Source organism: Sturnus vulgaris, chromosome 2 (assembly GCF_052056855.1).
Source record: "Sturnus vulgaris isolate bStuVul1 chromosome 2, bStuVul1.hap1, whole genome shotgun sequence".
Classification (NCBI taxonomy): Eukaryota; Metazoa; Chordata; class Aves; order Passeriformes; family Sturnidae; genus Sturnus; species Sturnus vulgaris.
In genome coordinates this window covers 17,851,789-17,868,784 of record NC_142244.1, presented here as the reverse complement: position 1 = coordinate 17,868,784, position 16,996 = coordinate 17,851,789, and the positions used below count along the sequence as shown (strand labels likewise).

At 37.7% G+C, this 16,996-nt stretch overlaps 1 protein-coding gene across 4 annotated transcripts in view; it reads left to right on the top strand.

The window, feature by feature from the left end:
* The window catches only part of EPHA6 (EPH receptor A6), a 369,885-nt gene that overhangs the window by 266,310 nt on the left and 86,579 nt on the right, over positions 1–16,996 (top strand). For all 4 annotated transcript variants that reach the window (XM_088158465.1, XM_014882838.2, XM_088158463.1 and 1 more), the window contains 4 exons: positions 6,141–6,249; positions 8,934–9,004; positions 10,910–11,035; positions 16,227–16,412. In XM_088158465.1, the coding sequence (XP_088014591.1) occupies positions 6,141–6,249; positions 8,934–9,004; positions 10,910–11,035; positions 16,227–16,412 (492 nt within the window). The remainder of the gene's footprint in view (positions 1–6,140; positions 6,250–8,933; positions 9,005–10,909; positions 11,036–16,226; positions 16,413–16,996) is intronic.

Below are 16,996 nucleotides of genomic sequence, written 5' to 3'. Positions count from 1 at the left end.
GTTATGAAGGATAAAATAGATACATCATTACCAGGAAAACTAAAACATTTTGTTGTGATTGCTAAAGGTGGTGCATGAGGGACAGAGAAGACCAAATCTGCAGGAGTAGTGGAAGAAATTAATTATTAATGCTGATGTGTTTTTTGGGGAGCACCCTCTGTTACTGACCCCGGAGTGAGGCAGCCATGGCTTGGGGAGCTCTGTTATTGAACTCTTCTCCCTCCTGCAAAGACAAACCAAGTGGAGCATCCAAAAGAGTAAAATCTGTAATTTTTTTGTGATAGGAAATGGAGTTACCTAGGATAGTCAGAAAACTTCTCTTCAAGGAAGCAGGGAGGGATGAAGGGATGCTGACTGGCATTTCTCCCCCTTTTAAAGCTCAGAGGCTGCACCTGGGAAATGTGAAACCTTTCCAAAGCACAGCAACCACCCCTTGTGACTGTTTCTTGTTGCCATTGTATTCAGTCTCTGTTTCAGCACCTTACAGGTAAAACATTCATAGCAAAGCTGGCAGGTTTCAATACACTCCAGCACACACACAGCTGCCACTGCTGGGGCTTTAAATTGGAGCATAAACCTCACTTGCAGTTCCTGCTTTTATCTGTCAGAATTACCAGCTATCAGAGTCACCACAAAAACAGTCTGGTCCTTCCTAACAGAAAATAAAATGTGTCTTGACAATTAAAAAAAACCCATTTTTCCTAGGGCAGAGATGCTTTAATCTCTGACTGTTACCCTCTCTGATTTTTTCCCCCTTTCTTCTAACCAGCTGTTTTAGGAAAACCTTTGTTGGTTGGTTGGTTTTGTTCGTTTTTTTTAAATTAATGATTCAAACCCCCCCCTTTTTTTTTCTCCTAGAGAAGTGGTTTTTTTACATTACCTCAGATGTCCTGCCCTGAGGAATTTGTAAAATATTGAACAATTTACAGCGTTTAGGCAGCTTTCGTGCCAAAGCGGGGCTTGTTCAAAAACCAAGGTTATTTTCCTTCTCAGCCTTCCCATCATTAGGAAAAAATAATCTGAAAGTGGAATGGTTGGCTTGTTCTGGAAGGGACCTAAAGGACAAAGTAGCATTTATGCAGTGTGGACTTGTGCTTGGTCTGAACAGAGTGATAAATGTGAGCACATGATGATATTTAATCCAAAAGCAATGCAGACTTTGTATACTTTAAATTCTTAACAGTAAACCCCTAAACATTTCCGAAATGCTAATGGAATACCTGATTAGGTGTTTTATAAAGTTGAAGACTGTGAAAAAAATAATTGGCTGAAACTCCAGTCTTGATGGATCGATAACTTTAATTTCTTTACCTCAGATGGTGATTTTTGTGTATTGCCAGAAAATTCTGCTGAATTTTCACATTCTTCTCCCTCTTCCCACATCCACAAAATCTACCTTTAACTTTTCATCCTCAAATCAGACTATTTTGGATTTGCCACCAGGTGTGACTCCATTCTTTCCAGAACACCAAAGCTCAAGAAAAGGGTCCTGGATGATTGATTCCAGTGTAGGTCCACTGCTGGTTTAAGCACATGCCCTGGTTCATGCCATGACAGAGAAGCCATCCCTAGGATTTTTAGAAAATATATTGCATATAATGCAAAATGGAGATTTTTTTTGGGTTTTTTACAGTGTTTTATATTTTGACAATAGTAAATTGAATTCCTTGAAACAAAACAAATCAGATGACACGTATTTCAAGTTTAGAAACTTTTTGTTGGATCTCTCCCCACCTCTGCCTTATCCTACTGTTCATTCAGTATTAGTCAGCACTGGATGCCAAAGGATGTCTCATTTTAATCTTTAAATATTTCTTTGCTGTGTTTAATACTTTGTTCTTCACATCTGATTTTGGTCTATCTGATTGCACTACTGTATGTGCCCAGAAAACCCAAAGACTTCACTTTTCCTCTGCATTTCCTAAACAACAGCAACATCCTTGTTCAGATCTCAAACTGCCTGCACAGGCTTTCCATGTATCCACTGGCCAGGAAGTGGATGTTAGGGGAAAACATTTGGAAAAAGTTTTTCAGGTGAATAAACACCAAAGAGTTTTACATTCTTATGCTAGTGACAGGCCCTTTTAAGATCACCTTTCCTTTGCCTTCTCATTTCTCCTTTGACTGGAACCCATCAGCTCACTGTATCACAGGAACTGCACAGGAATTACATTTTCATTTGTGAAAATGTAAAGGTTACCCTAGTGAGACTTTCTGTTTTTCTTACATGTTGTTCTTAAGCACTGTTGTTTGCAATGCCTTGTAAATCCACCTGACAGCCTGTTCCTGTCTGTTAGAGCTCCAGTGCTCACTGTCCACACTTACCTGTCTTGCAGCTACTCACTGTTATCAGTCTGGCTGTCTTTTTGTCACTTTTTTATCTTTCAGTCTGCTGGAGAGTCTGCTGCCTGATAGATGTCAAATTGAAGTGACAAAGGGATGCAGCTGAGAGACAGAAGTGAGCTGTCATTAGGGCTTCCAGCTCTTTTATACCGAATACACAAACTTGTAAAATGTTTTGGAGAAATCTGCTCAAAGAAGGAGCAGAGATGAAAGATTCTCTCTGGTTTTCAGCCTCTTGCACTGTGACTAAAACGTCTGCACCATTTCTTCCAGTGTGCCCAGTGAGGAAATGAGGAAGCCTCAGGATATTTCCCTTCAGCCCAGAGAGGAGGGAAAGTGTAGTTCCTCCTCCATACATTTGGATGAAGAACCTAGAGAGAAGATGAGACAGGGCATGGATGTGAAAAGTGGATTTTAGGGGCAGAACTGACACCAGGCTGGATGCAGAAGGGATTTCTGGGCATGGTGTTAAGCAAGGAATCTGGAATGATGCAATTAGAAACTACAAAAGTCATTTCAGGCATATAAACATGAGTTAAGTATAAAGGCAATTGCAGTGAGGAGTTCATCTGGATAATAAGCTCCTGGGTACATATATAATCCATGCTGCAGTTTTAAAATCATTTTGACTAATCACCTCAGTTGCAGGTAAAATGTGCTTGAAGAGTTTTTCCACCCAAACATTGCAGTATGCTACTGAAACATCTTGGATAGGTCATATATTCTCCCTTGTCCTTGTCTAAGCTACTCATTTTTTTTTAAGTGTTTTCTTTAAGTGTCCAAATGAATTTATTGAGCAGACAGGAAGAGAGATTGAGACACAGTTCCAGACTAAGCAGTCAGCCCAGTTAGAGGGGTGCTCAGCTCCCTTAGCTCTGCTCATGGTTTATGATAAAGTTGAGGTGTCCTGGACAGCGCAGAGACAACAAAATATTGATTTTAGCTATAGAAATGCTGGCCATGTTGTCCAACAAATGAGATTCTGGAAAAAAATGCTGTGTACTTCTGTGATTAAATGCAGCACTCTCATATGTACACACAAAGGGATGAAATGAGGTTGCAGGAACTTGCTTGACTTTGCAACCTGCCATAGTTGTTTTTTAAACTGACTTTTTCTGTCTTGCATAATCAATTAGTTCTGAGGAGAAACACAGGGTCATAGAATATACACAGGAAAAATAGGGAAGGAAAACCAAGAAGTGACAAAAAATATTCAAGAATATGCACAACAGAAACAATTAAAGCTCTTAGTATTTACGACTTGAACTTTACCTTAAGAGAAGGCTGGAGAAATGAGAAAAGAGCAGAGGTTGAGAAACACATAGAATTTAATTTAGAATGGCAAAATGCTTTAAAAATTTTAGGTATTGTGAGTCCCTGATTACCATCTTCCCACTGCCTAAATAGTTTTTTTGTGGAACCTTTTACCTGTATGTCAGTAGTCAGTGTATGTGCATACCATGTGTTTATGTGGGTGTTGTTCACTGCACTGTGCCTTTATGGATTTTATTGTGGGATCCCTTCCAGCAAAAATAAGTATTTCCATCATTTTGCCTTACCTACCTCTCTTTCAGTTTTTAACAAATCCACATTTTCCAATTACACTTGTCTGTCATTTGACATTTTTATCTGACAGGTAAATTAAGGTCATCTGGAAGTTTCAGGCTTGAAAGCTCCTTGTAGTGATTTAACTACATGAAAAAAAGAGTCCTAATGTATTCGACTCTGGCCTCTAAAATACAAACAAGAGAAACAGAATTATCATTTTTCAAGTAGGTACAATCTCAGCTAAAAATCGTATTGCTTACAGGCAGAGAGAACTTGAGTCAGTTTCGAAATTCTCCCCTTCATTAATGTGACTGCAGGTGCTCCTTTGGACCATGAATTTCCTACAGACCAGTCCCTACATTTATATCAAGAAATTCCTGGCTTGTTGGCTTTGGCAGTGAATGTCTGTTGAAGAAAATCACAGCTAATTCATCTGAGCTCGTGGTTTGTTTTCCTCCTGCCAAATTCACTATTTTTGCACATATTTTTTTCCTATTGAAGACAAAAGGAGAGCTGCAGTTTGTCCTCTCCTTTCCACTGCAGAGATGGGCAAGAAAGACTCCTCTGAAACCTTCTCCATGTACAGCTTCAAACTATGCCTGACTTTAATAATCTTTGTCACATTTAGCACAACTCCCATTAGTCTGAAAATGGTATTCAGCACTTGCATTGTTACTTGTGTGGCATGACATTTGTTATGTTGTATTTTTCCAGCTAAACGTGAGCCTGTGGAAGGTAACACAGAGCTGGAATCCACTCCCATAACATCACTAGATATCATTTAACTGTTCAGTCAATATTTGCTTCATCATTTATTGGAAGATGTGTATATTTAACTTATCTGACCATGGCTACTGAATGCCTTGTAATTTACTGCCTGTGCATGCTTCCATCAAATTATTTGGACAGAAACCTAATGGCAGAAATCTAAAAAACTGGTTTTGCTGAAAATTTGACATCAGCTACTATTGTTTTTATTTCCTTTGTTACTCTTACAAAGCCAGTTTACACCAAGAGTTTTTAAGCCACAGATAAATATTGTTCAGAAGCCAAATGCTTTTCTAGGAAACAGCATTTTACAAGGCTTTGTGTGCATTGCATTGAAATTCATCAGCTGCAAAGTGAGAGAATATTGCCTGCTGAGCTTTCTAGACAGCAGCCTAGGTGATTTCCCTGAGCTTTAATCACCTGATGCCTAAAGAAAGCTGAAGATTTTGCTTATTGAACAGTTTGCAAGTTTACCAAATCAAAGTTGCTTCCCTGATGTAAAAATTATTTCCTTTTCTGTATTTACTCCTGTTTTCAGAAGTCATTGAATAGAATTATTTATTCTTCTTTTAAAACAATGTTTTATTTCCCATGGAAATAGTAAGAATTGGGTAAATGTCATGTGGTGTAAATGTTCAAGTGTAACAGAGTTTAACAAATAAAACTTTGGAGTCACAAGACAGGAGATAGAGAAAAAAAAAATGAGCCTAATTCTTTTTCTGCTCATGTAGTATTTGGACAGTGACGACCACCTGCACTTTAAGTAGGTAAATTCTTAATGTAAAGTTTTAATATTATACATAATAAATTAACAAAATTAGGAAGTGTCCAGTGACTGAATAATTTCAGGTGATCTTTTTTAACTCCTAACCATCCTACAAAAAGCAGAGAGAAAAGCAAGAGGCATAAGAATTTATTTTTGGTCAACTACAGAGTTGCTAATCATAGTATGATAAAGCATGTTATGATAAACTTGTGTATTTTGTGACAATGAAACTGAGCACCAGACATGCTGAAGAATGTGTGAAGCTACACATTAGGTGTGGGGTTTTTGCTTTGCTTCCTCCTGAACTCAGTTTAGCATCTTCACATACCCAGCACTGCTGCTGACTTCACTGGGACAGGGGGATGGAAAGAACTTCTGAATTAGGTGCAGGATTAAGATAAAGCTAAGGAAGAAAATACAGTTTTGTGTCCAAAATCCTGTCATATTCAAACTTCAGAAAATTGCAAATGTCTGATAGTAACAAATCCTTCCTTTATAAACGTGCAAACATCTTCTCCCCTCCATCCTATCTGGGACATGGATTTTAGTTTCTCACTTCACAGACACATTTGCATCCAATGCCCTTGCTAAGCACTGAGGAAAACATTAGAAACAAATTGCAACATTTGGCCATTGAAATTATTTCGGCCATTCTGCAGAATCCCTGGGTGATGGATGGAGCATCAACCTCTTTTTTATTGTGCTTGTCTTTCAGCTTCTGATATGGCTGCAGAGCAGGGACAGATTCTTGTAATTGCCACTGCTGCTGTTGGTGGATTCACTCTCCTGGTCATCCTCACTTTGTTCTTCCTCATCACTGGCAGGTAATTAAAACACTGTTCTCATATAGTCCCTTCTAAAATTAAGAATTTCAGAATAATATTTAAGTCATTAAACCACATTTTCAGTCTAAAATTAGGGTTAGACATCGTGAAACATCATCTTTGTTCAGTACTGGTCACACAGTTTTTTGTAAGTATTTTTCATAAAGACGCAGTTTGGAGAGATAAGAAATTATGTGAAATCAGGAAGTAGTTTGGATATTTTAGAAATACGTTTCTGGACCTCTTTCCTGCAGGGTGATAGTTTAAAAATACAGGATACCTGCTGCACCCTCAAGGCTCTGACATTACAAGGAACACGGTGTATTTTACAAAATCTCCCAACTGTCAGTTGCAAAACTTTAGTGAGTGCACTACTCAGATATCAACAGAGGGTGCTGCACTTTGAGATTTGTAATTACACATCTGTTTTGTTGGTATAGCAGTACAGAAAGTGAAGTTCTATCAATGCAGGCCAGAGGATTTATTTGCAATACCCCAGCAACTAAATATGGCACTGCAGTAGCTGCCATTATGGGAATTAATGCTCTCTCTGCTAAATAATAAAGCCAGTTAAATCTAATGTTCTGGTGAAGGTAATAAGAGCAGTTAACCTTGGAACATATTGTGGCCTTAGATAATCTTAGAGGCTGAGTAAATATTCCTGCAATTACTACAGGTGACAAACAGTAGGATCTTTCAGAAGAGAGAGGAATTATTTAGACAGAGAAAAATTTCCAGAGAAAATGATTGTGTGGAACCCGTATGTGAAATCCTGAAGCATAACTCAAACAGTTCCTTTGGAAAAATTCACTACACTCAGGAGTGAAAAAAAAATATGGAAATGTTTTTTTTTCTGTATTTCTTCCTCCTGTTTTCTAATGTTAAGAATATCAGAGGTTCTCCTGCTTTCTAAAGCCTTACTCAATGGGACCGTTTCAATTATGTAAGATAGGAATTCATTCTGAAGTGCTGCTTAAATGCAGTGATAAGAGCATGTTCCACAGAAGACAGAGCAAGAAAATTTTGAATAAATACTCAATTTACTCTAGGACTGGAGGCGAATTTCAGCATGAAAAATGGGACTGGTACCCTACAGATGTGCTCTGCTTCACTGTTTAGAATGAACAATTTGATGAGCTGTCGAGTCTCGGGGCTGCTGATGAGCCTATTCAGAGTGGAGAGGCTGGGTTAAATGAGCACCTGCCTCTGCACTTTGCTGGGTGATTATCCACCAGGAGCAAGCAGGAAGCATGGCTGTCACTTGCAGATAGGAATACGAAAGCAACAGAGACTCCAAGACACAGGACTGGGGTCTTGGCTCAGTTTCAGGAAATGGGATGTTAAAGCTCAGCCTGATCTAGTCTTACCTCCAATTGTCCTGCCAACATGAGCAGAAAATGAGACTCCTCTGCTGGTGATTAATCACTGACTTCTGTAGTCAAAATCTGGGGCCACGTGGATGTTTAGGAAGGTTGGGTAAGGTTAAAGTCTTGTTCCTTTGACTGTTCCCTTGGGCAAGCTCTTGGAGTGTAAGAACGTGTGTTTAGGGCTCTGGATAGGTGGTACCCTACAGACCATTTGTTCATGTCCTAAAAATGGTACTGGCATCCTTAGGGAGTCCCAGCAACTGGTGTTCAGTCTCAAAGTTTCCACAGAGTCTGACAATCCACTGGTTTGCATTCTCTCCACACTCAGCTTCAGGAGTTTCTGCCCTTAATTTCCTCATCATCACCTGTGTAGCAGTAAAGGATCTTGTGACTGTTGCTACTGTGTTTCAGCAATTTAAACAAACCATTGAAATGAGCTGTTCACCTGTTCCTCATAGATCTCCACTGTTAGTATGGATATACTGACTGTAATTATTTTTATTTATTTTTATAATGCTGTCAATGTTCACACAGAGGACAGTCGTTTTTTTTCAATCTGGTCTTGGACCTGCATGTCTGTACTCCAGAGCACACGTCCACAGGCACTGCTGTTCTCCACAGCCATCAGAGCTTCAACAACCCTTTGCTATCCCTTAAACCAGAAGATTTCACTCTAAAGAGTAATTTTAGGCTGCTGAGGGAGTGAGAAAGAGCTTTAACACCAAGAGCAAATATTTTTTTTCTTGACTGAAGGAGTTGGTCCTGCCATGTGACCCCCCTAAATCAGCATTATCAGACCTGCAGGTAGGCAGTGTTCAGCAGCTCAGACTGCACAGAGCCACGCAGCAAAAGAGAAAAAAGGGGTCCTGATGTGAAAAAATCTTTTACTTTTTCATGAAACATGGTGAAGTCATTATAATTCTATTCTGAAGAACAAGAGAGGGTATTTTACCCGCTGTATAGGAAAGTTAATGGGATAAGGTTTAATTACCACAGGCCTATGTATGCAAACAGGAATGCAGGAAAGCAATAATTTATTGAGGTATCAGAATTCTTTGGAGTCAAAAAAAAGTAATACATCAAACTTAAACTCAGGTAGTCATTGTCATGCTAAATCATTTAACCATGATCTGTTTTTCTTTATATATAATCTATTTGTAGTTCATCATGCATATTTCCCTCTTTAGATTCATAAGTAAATATATATTCCAAATGCAAAGAATTTGGCTTTCAAAAAATTGCAGATAAAACTTGGTGTACATCCGTTTTATTCATGGCAAGTATTTTATTTAAAACCTCACTTGTTTTTCTTGAAAGATGCCAGTGGTACATAAAGGCCAAAATGAAATCTGAGGAGAAAAGAAGGGCTCATTTGCAAAATGGACACTGTAAGTAGTTCAACACTATATAATTATCATGTTTTAAATGAAAAAAATCCACTGTTTCCTGAACAGCTTTTGCCCGTGATGTTTTAATCTGGTTATTTGAGTAGTTCCTTATTGTCTGCATCAAGTCTTTCTTTTTGTTTGTATTTTCACTACATCTATTCTAGTTATAAAAGGGTTTTTTGGTATTCAACTAATAATACTTAGCAGCTTTTCAGGTATGTTTCTTTGAATTCTCAGTTGTTCTGAGTACTGAATTTCTGCCTCAAAATTCTTCTCTTGGTGACTGTATGACTTACTTGTATCTAGTTCTCTTTGGATTTAGGGATCTACACTTCCAGCCACCCAAGAAATAAGAACTGGAATGGGTTGTCTTGTCTCATGTTCCTGGTCACTGATCCATACAGTGAGAGAAAATCCTGGTGATCTCTCATGGGCAGTAATTAGTTTATATAGTTTAGTTTAGCTACCTGCTTTAAATTAGTTGCCTGTTTTCTGTTAGAGTAGCAATTTTAATCTATTTTTTTTTAATTCAAAAGGTATTACACAGAGTATCAGATTTTATTCTTTCATCATTTTGGTAACATCTCTGGAAATGCTATTATCAACACAGAAGTTACCAGAAGTCAAATATTTTTTTCAGATGACACCACTATATTGAGTCAAGTGTCTCTTTCTGTCAAGGAGAAAGGCACATTTGCCCATAAGTATATTGCCTAGAAAGATGTTTTTGTCATTTGTTTCCAAACATGGCCAGAAATAAAAGAAGATAAAAACCCTCCTCCTGGAGAGTTTGATATATGCCTCTGAGACCGTGACTGAATTTGTAAAAATCCTCACTCGTTGTCTCTCAGGCCAGGTAAATGATGACTGTATTTCATGTTGACACAAAGCTTCATCTCAGAGCCTTGCCATTCATTTGTAGTGATCTCAGCATCACACTGGAGGGGGAAAGTCTCTACTCGTATATGTGCTCCACAGAACCAAGAATAAAGAGGAATTACTGTTTTAGACTCAGCTATTAACTGACAGGAGAAAGAAGGCTGAGAAATGCTTCATTCTTTTTAAAGGGATTCTCTGGACCCAGCTGCAGATGTCTCTTTTTATCCTGATAAATTAATGGATTATTAGCATCAGCTTCTGATAATGGATTGAAAGTTTTCCAGAACTTAATCATGATATGGCAGCAGCCTAAAAGAATTCCCATGCAGATAGTCCAGAAGAAACAACACAAGTTCTTGAACATGCTATACTCAGGAACACAAGGGATATCAGCCATGCCAGAAAATCACAGCTTGTTGGAGCCTGCCAAAGCAATCTGGCACCATCCCACTACTGCCATGGCCATCTCCAAGGAAACAGACAGAAATTATCTTGAAAATGGCTTTGGATATTTTTGTTGTCATCTTGCACCTGGCTCTCTGGCTGCTCCAGCTGATCAGAAGAGAACAAAGCAGCACAGCCCTCCAGGACTCATCCTTAGAGAAAAGGAACTCGGAGAATTGACCCGTTTGGCAAAACAGGATGTTCAGCCATCCACTCCTAAATGAAAGGAATGAACTAGAAACAACTGTTTTCAAAGTAAAGGACAGATTGCCTCAATTCCCAAGGAGCAGCAAAGGGGAAGATAAACTGCTTTGGCAATAATCACTGTTGTTTTGAGGCTGTACTTTTCATTATCATTAAGCCCTCACTTGGTGTCTCTGCAGACCCTTTTTCAAGTGACCAGCTCTTCTGTTGGGTTCTGAAATTTTAAACCTGGAAGATGTAATATATTATTTTCAGTCCTTTCAATTGTCTAGCCAAAAAAAAAAAAAAAAAAAAAAAAAAAAAAAAAAAAGAAAACTACTGCTGCAATGTGTGAATGGAAAGGAGTTCCTGATTCCTATTATTCTCTCTTTCTTGCAGTACATTTCCCAGGACTCAAAACCTACATAGATCCAGACACATATGAAGACCCATCTCTTGCTGTCCATGAGTTTGCCAAGGAGATTGATCCTTCAAGAATTCGTATTGAAAAAGTCATTGGGGCAGGTAAAACTATACCTACTGTAAAAAAATCTCCAGGCACGGCAATACTGCTTTTCATAAGCATTAGGAAATTAATTCATTATCAGTTTTTTTGCATAGGATTGATTTTTTGCCTGGCTTATTGTTTTTTTTATTATTATTATTTTCTTTTGGAGTTTTTTTTCCAGATGTATTCAAAACACTGTGTCACTCAGCATGTGCCATAGTTACTGTCTTGTATTCTCAGTCACTGAGGGTGAAATTAGATCAGAATTTCTTTCTATGGGGATATAAGTTCTGAATATAGAAGACTGAGAAAAAAATTATTCTCAAATTGAAAACTGGAGGATTATGAGGGAGGAAGAGGAGAGGCTTGGGATAGGCTTTTCTGTCTGGAGAAGGATCACTGGCAGAGAGGGAAAAGAGGAAAATGTGTTGATAAGATGTAGACAGTATGAAAGATGATGTCCTGTAATCCTTCTTTTTTATATTTGTTTCATATGTCTTAGTCACTCTAGAAAGGAAGGGCATTTTTCAGCTTAAACCCCTCATTTAATATGTTACTACACTGATACCCATGGAAATATCCCCAGTGTTGCTAAGAAGTGTTTAATGCACTAGAAAATGTTGTGCAATAATCCTACAGAAATAAAACCAGGTCTGGTAGCAGCCAGGAGAGAGAAAGTATCGAGCTGAAAGTAAAAGAGGAAATTCTGTTTCACATTGCAGTCCATAGTGGTGGAGTGCTCCAGTTTACCCAACTGCTCAGGCCACATCATCTGGAGCTGGAGCTGTGCACCTCTGGAATGACGAGCTTGGGAGAGTCCCCAGAGGGCTGATCTCTGCAGAAAACATTCAGTTTGCTTTCTTCTGCTTCTTCCTTTTCTTCAGACACACTTTAGATATTGATGTCTTAGATTATAAAGCAGATTGAGCTGCATTCCACATCTGTGGAACTGCTGATTTCAATTGAATACAAGAGACAAGGATTTTGTGTTTTAGTTCAGAGTAAAGTTGTGTCCTTCATCTCAGCTTAATTCATTTATGAAAACTCTTCTCTCAGCTTCTCTCTCCATTTTCTTGTGTGCAAGGAAATGTATGCTTTGACATATTTTACTTTTATAGGTTTTATTCTTATGGTTTTTATTTTCTAAAATTACATGGGTAATTTGTCAACTTAAAAAATACTCACCAAACAGGACTTGCAAATGAAATTTAAACCCATTTCCATGCATACAAGATACAGGTTAAATACCAAGGCTGAGGCAGGGAGAGTACAAATTCCCACACAGTTCTTCAGTAGCTGCTCAGGGACATAACATATCAGTATAATTCTCAGCAGTCCTAAAAACTTCTGTGCATTCTCTCTAATTCTGTGTTACACGTTTCAATCGGATATAAAATGGATATCTTGTCACAAGAGAATTACTTTAAAAAGAGGTTTACAATTTTCACCTAAATGAAACCAAAAATCAACATCTTCTCTAAAATGAAGCATTAATATCTTTTAACAAGTCAATGAATAGATGCACTTCTAAATTTGTTCTTTTTTAACATTTTATTTTGGCCAATAATTATAATTTTTAATTTATGCAACTTTAATTTTTCAAACAAAAATTATTTCCGTTCAAGAACCAAAAAATTTCATTTTGAAACTGCCAAAGCAGAAAATCATAAATAATGGAAAAAAATTTTCTAGCATTTCTGGTCATGACATTTTTAAAACTGTTCTCCTGAAAGCAGTTTCCAGTTTGTTTTTTCGATGGAAAAAGTCATGTCCAAAAGTTCTTGATAATTCACTACTTGCCATTCCAATGGCTGTGACACTCAAGGTGAGTATTTTTAGTTAGTTTCTTTTTTCAGCTCAACTCTAACCTAACTCTGTACCCAAGCTATACTTTAAAGTATTTGGTAATTATATCTCACCCATTCACTTTTTTCTGCCCCATCTCTTCTTGCTGTTTGGTTTAAGGGTTCAACACCTCTTCAAGGAATGAATTCCCAGAGGTACTTTGTCAAGTCTTAAAATGTACAACTGTCATCCTATATTCTTTGTTAAAATGTTGAAACCCAAGGAAGAGACCAACTCTTCAGTTTTTCCCAGAGCAGACAATATTCTTTGCATGATGTAAATCTCCTGCTGGTTCTCCCACAAGTGTAAAGACTGAAGTGGGGAAGTGAGTTGAGCTGCATTTGGTGCTGTGACCTTTCAGTTCTATCAGCAGCCACTGTCTGTGCTGTAAGACATTTGTTCTGATCCCATGCAGCAATACCAGGCTGCACATCAGACTTTTAAGTGACTGGCTTCTCCTGTTTCACTTTCAATATCACATACACGCTGCTGAATGCAGACAGGGACATGTGGTTTGCACAGATTAAATTTCTAGAGTGCTCCATTAGCTCCTTTTCGTATAATATACAGTAAGATGGATGAGGTTTATGTCATTAAAGCAGAGATTATTTACATTTTATTAAAACTGAACAGGCAGTGGACTCTATCTTTTTCTCTAGTTGTGATCAGCCTTTTCCCTGGAGAAAGGAAAAATGTTGACTTCATTGACATCTGGCTCTTAGCTTCAGCTTATTACACATGCAGTCATGAACCTCAGCTGCTGCAGGGTCAACATTTATCCTGTTTATCTTCAAACTTGAGCAGTGAGAATGGGATTCTTAGATTTTAAAAACCCCTTTGGTTGAACCTATTCCCCTCTGACTTTAAAGACATTGAAAATTCTTTATCTGAACAGAAGTGTAGGAAAGCTACTCTGGGATGAAATATCTTGTCAAACTCTCAGTGTAAATAATTCAATGCTTTAAGTTATACCATTGACCTCCATCTAGTCTAAAAGAGAAGCAGAAGTTATTACACACCTTCAGCTTCTAAATGTAGGAACTGTCTGCTCTGTAAGCTGATGATCTCAACTTTGACATCATGCCACAGAAAACCTGCTGGTAGTCTTTATGTTCACCAGTTTATCAATCCCAATACCCAAGGGGGGGGAAATGTCTTTCTAACTTTCCAAATCATGCATCCAAAAAAAGGTGAAAGAAGCAGGGGTTCCTTCCCCTGCTTTGGATGTTGTACACATAATAAATCTTGGAATTGCAAGTACAGTTTAATTCATTTTAAAGCCATTGGTAACAGCCTTTTACATTCCCTGAGGGATGAATGCAATTATTTATGAAATTCTGAAGCTGTAGTATTCTTGTATAATCTTGTAGTAGCAAAATGGTTTATTCTATAACCTGTCCTTTCCAAATTAATCTTAAAATGAGATTTTGTAATTCTGCAGCTTTATTGACCGCAAAATTTCTCTAAAAATCAGGATATTAAGGGTCTAGTGCTTTTCACTGCTTCATCAAGAGAAAGAAACTGGAAATTTTCCTCATTTTAGGCATTTAACCTTGAAAAACCAGGAAGATGTAATATGGTCATGGCTTTAGAGAAGTGTTCTGGTCCTGCTGAACGTGTCACAGAATAGAAGATTGATAGACCATGACTCCTGCAAAATATTCAGGTTTCATGACTTTCTTTTATGGGAGGACTTTACAAGTCCAAATTATCTGCTGCCTTTTCAGTGCAAGTAGTCAGGCAAGCAAACTTAAGGAGAGCCTTCTGAAGGAGAAAGGGACAAAATCATATAGGAAAACACTCACACAACTACTCCTTTTGTCAAAAGATCTCAGAGCATTACTCTAATGACATATTTTCACATATCCTATATTTGCACACATCTTTATTATTTTAAATTAAGTAGAAATATATTGGTGGGAGGAACTGTATAAAGAAGACCTGGGACCACTTGACTTTTTTTTTAGCTGTTTAGGAAGCTGCTAATTTATTCAGAGGTTATGTTCAGCATGTGTTAATTGTACTCTTGCACTTGATGATGCCTCTGTCATTGAAGTGAAAGACAAGCTATGAAATTGTTCTTTTAATCTCACTCTTCCTGGATCTCATTGACTAATAAAACATAGCTTTGTTTTAGTGGAAGCAACAGAACCTAATGAAAGAAAAGTCTTGCTACAATATTCATTCTAATTCTGTAACATGAGGGAGTTCCAATTTTCTGAAGTGAAGGTGGTGCTCTTCTAGATTTGCTTCATATCTGAGGATGCACTGTTACAGAATTGAGTTCCTTTATTTTGTTTACTTTTGTCCTTAAAGTTTAGGGAAAGCTAATACAGACAGCACTCAGTGGAGTGTTAAATCACCAGTTAAATATATATCTGTTCATTACTTGCTTTTTGGTTTTTAGCAGTTCTGATTCCAGAATGACTGGGGTAAAAAATTTAGATTTTCTGTGAAAGCAACCTGCACTGAGAAATGCTTTGAAATATTTCTGTGAACATTGTTTCTCTTTTACTAAATTGTGACCCATTGAAAACTGACCTGCAGTCATCCAAGAGTATGTTTGGCAGGGGCTCTAAATAATTTCTGGGCGACTTCAAGATCAAAGGAAAGTTGTGATTTCCATACAGAATGAATTAGTAAATGTGTAAGGAGATTGCAGGGAGACACACATCCTTCACAGGCCCTACATACACAGGGAAACATCAGAGAAAAATGTTGAGATTCCTCTCACTGCACAAGTCCAGATTTTCTGGGACTGTTGGACTTTGGCTGTCTGAACAAGGAAACACCTAATTAATTTCAAGTAGGTGTGGAAGTCCATTTAAATAAATCACGTGCAAGTGCTTTTCTAGGTCATAACAGCATAAAGTACTTTTAAAATACTTTCTGTAGCTGAAGGATAGTCAAGTGTTCTGATAGTCTCAGGGCTTTTCTTAACATATAGGTCTTAGTGCATTTCACCCATGGAGGTAAATATTTCTATCAATAGATATTTTACATAAATATTTTGTTATCAGTGGAATAAAAATCCAAGTGTCATACATTCCTTCCTCAGTTATATATCCCAAATATATTGATACCAATGTTCAGCCTCAAAGTAAAGCAGATGAGCCACAGTGGGGAGGGCTGAAGGTTTGGCTTTTGCAGGCACAGTACCAAGTCTCATGTGGCACAAAGGAAAGGTGATCATTTCTTGTGAAGTACTGCTGGATATTTTGATTTTCTGGGATGTGATGACACTCATAAATTTGAATATCCAATCAGTTGTTTCTCTGTCCACTTCTATGGGACGTGTGAGTTCTTGGATATTTTTCTGCACAGGCACTGTGAGTTACTGAACAGATATTTTATTTATTTAAGGGGAGTTTGGAGAAGTATGCAGTGGGCGTCTGAAGACACCAGGAAAAAGAGAGATCCCTGTTGCCATAAAAACTCTAAAGGGTGGCTACATGGACAGGCAGAGGAGAGATTTCCTGAGGGAGGCGAGTATCATGGGACAATTTGATCACCCAAATATCATTCGCCTTGAAGGAGTTGTTACAAAAAGTAAGTCACTAATACCTTTCCTTAATAGTTCTATGCTGGCTTTCCCATTCTGTATCATTTAGGGTTGAAATTAAGCATTATTTCCTCAATCAGTATGGCTTACAGGTCTCAGAAATCTTCCAAATGATTGACAGTTAATACTGAAAATTTGGGACCATAATAGGAAATGCATAGCCTCTCTGTTTTTAATTTGAAATGTTTCACTTTTATTTTTTAATAACAATTACCTTCATTCAAGAGAATTCTTTACAGGTGCTTGTGAAATATAATGGAGAGTTTGCCTGTGGGCAAGTGGAGAAAACCGTAAATGTAACTGAGCTGACAGTGAAACTATCTTGTAAAATGTCTTATTTTTGCAAAAGTGCTCATTATTTATTTGATTGAGATCCACTGATTTTGGTAGCAGAAGAGATGAATTTCCTATTTTGAAGAAATAAAAAGTAAACTCTTTGTAGCTTGTTCTATACTGCAAATGATTGACTAAAACTCCAGAATAATCTTTGAAATGTTTTACTCCTTACAACTGTTGCAGCTGCCAAGAGAGATCCCTTGCCTCTGAAATCCAGCAGGTTTAGTGGTGTTAT